The sequence below is a fragment of the Chelonoidis abingdonii genome, chromosome 11 (assembly GCF_003597395.2).
Source record: "Chelonoidis abingdonii isolate Lonesome George chromosome 11, CheloAbing_2.0, whole genome shotgun sequence".
NCBI classification, from domain to species: domain Eukaryota; kingdom Metazoa; phylum Chordata; order Testudines; family Testudinidae; genus Chelonoidis; species Chelonoidis abingdonii.
In genome coordinates, this window is record NC_133779.1 from 11493109 (window position 1) to 11501904 (window position 8796).

Sequence of the window (8796 nt, forward strand, 5' to 3'; positions counted from 1 at the left end):
ACAGTCTTCACTGCAGAAAGGCGCTAGAATCCTCAGCAGGAAGGCCTGAGGCAGTAGACGCTTATGGGACATTATTGGGGTGCCCCCGGCCTGGGACTTGAGAGGAAATCCCTGGAGCTGTGATCCATCCCCAGGGCAGCCCTTCCAGGGTAGCAATGGTGAAAGCTGTAATGCAGAGGGCTCTGTGTTTCCAGCAGATGCTGTCAGATGGGAATTTTCACCTTTCCAGGGCTGTTATGTCCAATGAGTGGGGTTCTCCCTCGCTTGGCCTGGATACCCGCCCAGCCCATTTCAGAAATTGTAGCTGCTCTTCCTAGATACATATCCCTCTCTGGATATGGCTTGGAGGGACATGGTAAAAAAGTCCCTGATTCCAAGGCTAGAGCAGCGTCCAGACTCTGATGTAATGGTTTCGCTACATCCGCTGTTCTCCGCTGAGGAGGAACAGAAACAATCGGAAGGGACTACAAAAGAGTTGTCCCTTGTGATCAGGGCTGGAAATGACCTGCCCATGCACATCTGGCAATGGCTCTGCATAGCCTGGGCTGTGCTGGGCCAAGGAGATCTCTACCCAACACAGACATAAGTTTTCTATTGCCTCAGATACCAGGCCCATGAGTTAGTGCCCGAGGTGAGAGGCCATCATCCTTGCAGTTCTTGGGCATGGCCACCGTTTTCCCTGTGAATCTTCCAGGGAGAGGGTGTTGTTCCCAGGATACACGGATCATCACCATACTGAGATGTTCCCTCCACCTTCGCTCAAGCTGCTGCCACTGCTGTTTGGAAAGGAGATTCTGGGGCCTGGGGTCTCCCTGGAACCTCCCACTTCCTACAGGCCCAATATCTAGCTTGCTGGGTATAACACAGAAATCCTCTCATTTTCCTCCCCATTGCTGGCAGCTCTGACGGGATTTCCTTCCCTGCTTGTGTCACTCCCAAGGCCCAGTGGCCCCTCTCAGCCCAAGATCCCATCCTGTTGTCAACCCGAGACCTGTTAGTCACCTTACTGGCTGAAACAAGGCAGGAAAGTTGGGAAGTCCAGACCAAGAATGATCTCTTAGACAGTGTTAGATACCAACCCGCCTGTGACCAGCATCCTTGACCCTTTTCCAGTTGTGTTCAATTTGTGCCCCTCTGCCAATCACACTTTTACCATCACTTACAAGGTGGGATGGACCCAGCTCTAATGATGTCTTGTTTACATGTGGTGCCAGCCAGGGCCTGAGTGGCCAAGGTGCTGCCAGCAAAGCATGTGACCTCTCTGGGCCCTGGGGTTGGCAGATTTTCCCCAGATGTTTTACATTGTCCTGAGGCGCAGGCAAATCCCCCATAAGTCTTTGGCTTTACATCCCTGCTCCTGCCAGTCCAGAGGTTCTGCTCTGCCAGCTTTACTGCTGCTCGCCTATCTGGGTGGTAGATTCTCCTTTCCTGACACTGGATCCTGTGGTCTCAGCATGCACAAGTGGTAGTTCTCCAGCTGTTTCTTTTTGCTGTTCACTTGGCTTCCTCAAGCATCTGCACAGTCACCTTCAGTCTGTTGTCAATCTCCAGCGAGAGGGAGTCTCTAGGGGCTTGAGCCTTTTGCCTGTAGCTTCCCGCACACAGCAAAGTGGGCCAGGACAGCTTCTTTACTAGCTTTATGAGAGTCACAGTCCATCATCCCTGGCGCTGGTGCCTTAGCAGCAAGGGGAGTGTCTGGTCTGAATGGTCACTCCTTACTTGTCCAGCCCCTAGGCCTTGCCATCCACTCACGCCCAGTCCTCTGTGTCTTCTCATCCCGGGGCCTTAGGATCTCTGATGGGGGAGTACAGAAAATGGAATTCATCCCCTCTTGGGCTCAGTGCCATTCTCTGGGCTTGGGGAATGTTGGAGGGCAGTGGTGTGATCTACGTGGAAGTGAGATCCCACCTGCAGAATGAAACCCAGCACTGCAGAGGGCAGTGCTGTGCTGCCCAGCTGTGACAACCTCAGCTCAGCAAACTGACTCTGAGCGGTGGCACATCTCCAGATTCTCGCTCCAGCTCCCTGTGGCGTAACAACTGGAGTCCTGTGGTCCATTCCTTAGGCTCTTGCTGAGGGGTAGGTCTGCAGAACAGCACACACAGAGCAGCCGATATCTCTAAAGAAGCTGGTCTAACACAAGTTCTTTTTTTGGTGAAAAATAACTTTTTTTCTGAATTGAAACTTTTTGTGAATGTTGCTGACACTTGATATTTGCCATTTTTGTGCCTATTCAAAATCAGACTCTTTAGCTAAATTCCCATCACATAAAACCTACTTCTACATAAATTAAATATTTCAGTTATGATTTTCCTAAAATATTTTTATTTAATTTTAAAGTCAGGTCAAAACTATAACAGGGTTTGGCCAAAACTATAACAAGGTTCAGAAAGGGATTAGATAAGTTCCTGGAGGATAGGTCCACCAATGACTATTAGCCAAGATGGTCAGGGATGCAACCCCATGCTCTGGGTATCTCTAAACGTCTGTTTGCTAGAATCTGGGAGTGGACGACATGGGATGGATCACTCAATGATTTCCTGTTCTGTTCATTCTCTCTGGGACACCTGGCATTGGCCACTGTCAGAAGACAGGATACTGAACTAAATGGACCATTGGTCTGACCCAGTATGGCCGTTCTTATGTAACACCCCCAAGTGGTCCATTTTGACCCCAGGGGACAAAACAACTTTGACACTTCAAAGTTGTTTGCGAAGATATCTCTGTTTTTCAGTCATCTCTAATGTGGAAGTGGATATAGGTGGGGAGCATGATCACTGCCTAAAAATAGTCTGGACAGCAGCTCTGTCTAGTGCGGCAGGGGCTCCAAAGAGATTGGTTAGTGCAATTTACAAGGAGATTGATCTGCAGAAGAATGAATGAATTGGGGCCTGAACGGAGAGCAGGATTTATTAGTAGTAGTTTCAGGTTTTAAAACACAACTCAGGGTGCTCTTCCAGTGCTCTGGGCGTGTATCCTACACCTTAAAAACACCAGCAGTAAATACATCCATCTCAGCCTACCCCCTCCTCACAGCCTTAGTGAGAAGAGAGAAAGATGGGCTTTGCAGCATGCTGGCACTTTAACACGTCTGGGCTCTGATGGACCAAGTGGAGGAGCGAGATCCAACATTAGGATTCCTCCCAGAGAACTTCCTGCCAGCAGCTTCCTCTCGCAGAGGATCCAACTCAAGCACCTCTGCTGATCTCAGCTGTGGCAGCGTAGCATCAGGAGAGGTGATCCCTCACGTAACCAGGAGCCAAGAAAAGGAGAGGGCTGGGGATAAGGAGTCTGGGTGGGAGAAGAGCTAAGGAGATGGGACAGAGAGGGGGCAGAGGGAGTTTGGAGGGGAAGTGATGGGACTGGAGGAGAAAAACTATTGTGGGCACTGGGGAAAGAGGGAGGAGATGGGGACGCAGGGTATTCTGGTTGTGCCTCTCCATAGCTCCCTATTTCTGCACAGCTGACAGAGGGGCTCCTGCTGGGGGTCTCTCCAGTGGAGGATGTGCAGTCACTCCCACTGTTGAACATACGAGAGATGAAATAATCTCTAGATTCTCTTCCATCCAGCAGGTGCTGGAATCTTGAGCCAGGCTGAAGAGCAGCGTCGCTACGAAGGGCCTGAAACAGTGTTGCCCCCGAGTGTATCACAGAGTGGCTCAGGAGAGAGCATTACTCACAGACCTGAGCAGGGAGGAGCCTGCAAGAGGCAGAAGAAGATCCCAGAGGGGAAGGAGCCAGGCCCCCCAAAGGAACATGACAGCAGATTCAGGAAACTAACCCAGCTCTTTGCACAGGGGAGACCTCAAACCACAGGGGATGTTCACCACGAGCAACACCATAGATGTCAAGACTGTGGGGAAAGCTTCAGAGAAAAGCAGGAGCTCACAGCTCACAGCAAGGCCCATGAGAGAGAGAGACGCTATCCCTGTGCTGAATGTGGGAAGCGATTCAGCTGTCCAGCACATCTCAAAACCCACCAGAGAAGCCACACACATGAGAAGCCCTACTCATGTGGAGAGTGTGGCAAACTCTTTGGCTATCTGTACACACTGACTACCCACCAGAGAACTCACACGGGGGAGGGCTTGTTCCCCTGCGACAAGTGCGGGAAAACCTTCACCAGCCCCTCGGACCTCAACAAGCACCAGCGCTCCCACACGGGTGAGCGGCCCTACCCCTGCGCCAAGTGTGGGAAGCGCTTCAACCGGCTCTCTAATCTGAAGATGCACCACAGGACTCACACGCAGGAGAGGCCCTACCCCTGCGCCGAATGTGGAAGACGCTTTGGCCATCTCTCCACGCTCGTGAGGCACCGAAGAGCCCACACAGGGCAGAGACCCTTCCCTTGTGCTGAGTGTGGCAAGACCTTCACCACCAGGACAGGGCTGAGCAAGCACCAGAGAATCCACACAGGTGAACGGCCCTACCCCTGTGGGGAGTGTGGAAAACGCTTTGGCTACCTCTGTGCTCTGACCACACACCAGCGGCTGCACACGGGGGAGAGACCCTTCTCCTGTGATGAGTGCGGGAAATCCTTCACCAGTCCCGCGGACCTGACCAAGCACCAGCGTTCCCACACGGGTGAGAGGCCCTACCCCTGTGCTGAGTGCGGGAAGTGTTTCAGCCAGCTCTCCAACCTGACGATGCACCAGAGGACTCACACACAGGAGAAGCCCTATCCCTGCACTGAGTGTGGGAAGAACTTCAAGTACCTGGCTTACCTTACCATTCATGAGCGCTCCCACACTGGGGAACAGCCCTTCCCTTGTGACAAGTGTGGGAAGAGCTTCAGGAACAAGTCAGCTCTCACCCGGCACCAGAGAATCCACGCCAGAGCTGCAGGTGGGGACGAGTGAGGCCATCCCAGCTGAGAGCTCCGCTCCAGGCATTCACTAGGAATATTTGAAGTGGAGGAACAGAAAATGGTTGTACCGAGCCCAAGGGAAATCAGGAGTCAAAATCCAACTCCTGTTATCCCTTCACGGACAGTGTGGGTCTTGTCTTCGCTGCACAGTTAACCCTGGCTCTCATCTGAGTTTTAGCCCAACCTACTGCTACCCACACAGAAAGTCTTCTGACCCATGATTCAGGGTGCTTTAATCCCAGGCTAGTTTACAAAGATGGGAATATAGATTAGAGCTCAGGCTGTCATTAAACTCAGGCTAAAACTCACCCACATTGCAGTGAGGACACGGGAAAAGTCCCCTCTGTGCTCATAGTCTTCCAGTGCTTTCCCACAATGCATCCCAAATAATAGACAGGTTCTTTTGTCATTGACAGGGAAGGAATCGTACAGCATCTCAAAACAAAAAACCACAGGTCTTCCTCCAGACCGGACACACATGGGGAAGTGTAGACACAGTAATGCAGGTAGGGCTTGCAGTAGGGATGTGGACATCTGGGTTAGGCTAACCAGGGTGCCCGGACCCAAGTGCCAGTCACCTAAGTTAACTGTATTAAAACTTACTCCAACGGCGATGAGGAGGGCTGGCCTTTGCTTTGTTCTCCTGAGGGGTCTCAGGGCCTGAACCTCCCAGCAGTGCCTGATCACTTTGGGCATGTCCACATGGCAGAGGGTAAGCATGTCTGGATTTCTATGCCTGTGAACTCATGCTTGCTAGGCTTGTCTGTGCGTGTCCACCCTGCAGAGCCCCACATGATCCAGACCCATGTAGCCGTGTTCACAGTCACATGGCAACGACAGGGGTTTGGCGCTAGGATTTCTGGGGGTGTATGCCAGGGTGCTGGAGCCACTCTAGGAATTGGTTTGTGGTGTATTGTGAGAGAGCTTGTCTGTCTCTCCCAAACTCCTTTGTGTTGGAAGTGTTCTTAGCCCAGCAACACCTGTAGCTAAGGCACTTCAGGCCCTGCACACTTCTTGCTTCTGTCCACTCCAGCTGGTGCCACACCATCAATCCAGCATGGTCGGAATTGCAGTTCCTGCTTGTGGCGTCACTGTTATTGCAGAGTATGGATGGAGGGGCTAATGACAGCAGACAGCATTTTAGCACAAGTTGCTGACCCACAGATGGCAGCAGTGGGTCTTGGAGGGGAGTTATTCTTGGCAGACTGATGACACCTTTTGCATGTTGTAGTTGCTATGGATTGTCTATATGTAGACCAGGGCTTCTGATGCAGGATGGCTAGCATGGTGTAGTGGGGTCACATCAAATTGCAGACCTGGGGTGACCAGCAGTGGCTCCAGAACTCCTGCAAGAGGAAGCAGACCTTCCTGCAGCTGTGTGAGGAGCTTTCCAGGCCATACCAGTCTGTGCCTGTGACTCCATCCCCCCTTCCACTGGGATCTCCAGTTCCCTCAGGCTAAAACCCATTTGGTCCCCACTCAAAAGCTGTGATGCAGGACTGTGGACTCTGCGCTCGAGGTGGGGATGGGTGCTTGGTCAACAGCCCTGTAGTAAGGGCAGGTAGTTGTCAGGTGCCAGCCTTTGCCTTGTGGTAGATGGCTGTGCAGAGCGAAGATGCACATTACAAACCTAATGACCATCTGCTGGATCCCCACCCCACCTGCCTCTGCAAGATCTTGTCATACAAGGGAATGTTTTGGGTGCTTCTCCCAAACTCAGGTTCCTTGCTATACACACACCAGAGATTAACCCAGCTAGCATCATGCTGGTGGGCAACTTCTCTGACTGGTCAGCAGAGCTGCTCTGAGCTGCCTAGAACATGGAGCAGGCTGCATGGAATGAAGGGCATACATAAACCAACAGGGATTATCTAAACACCAGCTCAGCTACATATGTGTTGCTGAGGGGGTTGGAGCACAACTTTAACCCAGTGTAAACACTCTGGGGAAGCAACCATCTTTTGTATAGGACCTAGCACGATGGGGGCCTGGTCCACCACTGGGGCTCCTGGACACTACCATAATATAAATAATAACTGCAGCTAGGCAAGTAAGCATGTTTTTTAAGGGTTGTGTCAGGATACTAGGCTAAAAGCCATGTAAGAACACAGGCTAAGCCAGCAGTGTAGAACTACCATCCCCTCTTGAAAGGAGCTGAAGGGGTCATGGATGCAGAGCTGATGGCGGACTGAGTTAGAGTGAATGGATGGGCTACAGCACTCCCCTTCAGTCTAACAGGAGGTGAGGTTGAGACTTGTGATGCGATGCACAAGGGTGGGGATGGGGTGGAGGGCTGACTTTCAGGGCCATCTGACAAACCCTCTGCTCCTAGGGGGCGTGGTGCTGAAGGGCTTTCCCAGGAGAAGCCCACAGGAGCTGGATGGGACAAGGTGCTGTGCTGAGCACTTTGCAGAGAGCTGGCTGTGTGCTCTAGACAGCAGCAGAGGTGCAGAATAGCTGCCTTGCAGAACAGGGCTGGGGTAGCTTACCTGACGTTTCTGTGTAAGGGAGCTGCCTGCACTGCTTTGTTCCTGACACTCTCCAGGGAAACAGGACTTGTGTACAGCTTCTGAATAAACAGATTACACCACGATAATACTCTGGCTCCTTCCGTGCAGCCCAGTTAGCAGAACCTGGCGGGAGAAAGGGGCCTGGTGCTCCAGAGGCAGTAACACTATTGCAGAATTTCCATGGATAATGGAAGAGCGCCTGTCCCTGTGCACAGCTATTCGTTTGATTGTTTGGGGAGGCAACACTTGGAGGAACTCACCCTAAGATGTTACAGGAGTAAAAACCAGGGTAGCCAGAATTGGTGCAGGCCCAAACCATTGGGCTGGTTTGTTTGCATCCTCACTGAGTGCCCAGAAGAGCAGTTCACGCTTTGGAGCAGGTGACCTGCTGTTCCCATGCAGACATCACGCACCCTGTAGCACTGGGCTTCCAGAGCCAGCAAAGCAGAGCCAGACTTGCAACTTCAGCTGCCACCGTGGTTAGCATGTCATGTGCGCTGTGACCGGACGCTGTTTTTCCTGCAGTCCTGGGGGGCTAAGGACCCCTCTGAACCCAGACCTTGGCTACAGCAGGAAAACAAGGACCTGTAGTTCACCATTAGTCCAGCTCCTCCACTAGCGGTAGTGGCAGTGCAAGCTGTGATGAAGATGCAGGATTTTAGTGCTGTTACCACTCTGCCAGTTAGGGTGAGATGTTCGGCAGATTGTCCCAGGAAGATCTCATAGCTTTGGTCAAGGGGTTGGTGCTGAAAACCACGGTGCCCCAGGAAAACAGCTCTGAGCTGTCGGGGCAGGATGGCTGGGTGTCCCTTTGCAAACACTCGGTGAGTTGCCACAAGAAGAGGGAAGATGCTCTGCGTAAGGAATACAAGGGATTAGAAACTTCAGATGAGGAATGGGCTGGTGGGTTGGGGACTCCAGTGAAAGTGGAGGAAGAGGAGGAGGATGTAAATCAGCCACTACAAACTCCAGCACCTCCAAGACATTCCTAATCTGGGAGTCTGGCCTCAGGCCCAGAGAGTGCTGAGAGCTGGTTATGTGGAACAAGCCTCACCCCCTTTATGCTTGGAGAATTGCCCTGCTTGTACCCATGCCAGAGATGGCAGATCAAATGATCTGCATATCCAAAAGGAGGCCTGTGAATTTGCTCTCACCTGCTGCTTGTATGTCTCAGTGTCTTGCTGTCCTGGCTATAGATCCTCTGCACGTCCCTGGGGGTGATCTTCTTGGTGCAGATCTCTGGCTTCAGCCATCAAAAGACTGTAAAACTCTCCAGGCTCCCTGGCAGTGGAATTGCATGAAGCACAGGTGCTGCATGTCCATACTGATGTCACACCCTTGAAGGATGGCCCTTTTCACCTTCCTGTAGGCTCCAGCACCTTGTGCATCCAGGCTCCTGTAGGCCTGTTGGGATTCCCC

General features: G+C 52.1%; 1 protein-coding gene across 3 annotated transcripts in view; it reads left to right on the top strand.

Annotated features, from left to right (window-relative positions):
- The window catches only part of LOC116819966 (uncharacterized), a 10184-nt gene extending 2721 nt beyond the window's left edge, over nucleotides 1-7463 (top strand). For 2 of the 3 annotated variants that reach the window (XM_032772103.2, XM_032772101.2), the window contains exon 3: nucleotides 3571-7463. In XM_032772103.2, coding sequence (XP_032627994.2) covers nucleotides 3571-4859 — 1289 coding nt within the window. In that variant the 3' untranslated portion in view covers nucleotides 4860-7463. The remainder of the gene's footprint in view (nucleotides 1-3570) is intronic. The other variant, XM_032772102.2, reaches the window with a different exon arrangement.
- The last annotated feature ends 1333 nt before the right edge of the window (nucleotides 7464-8796 follow it).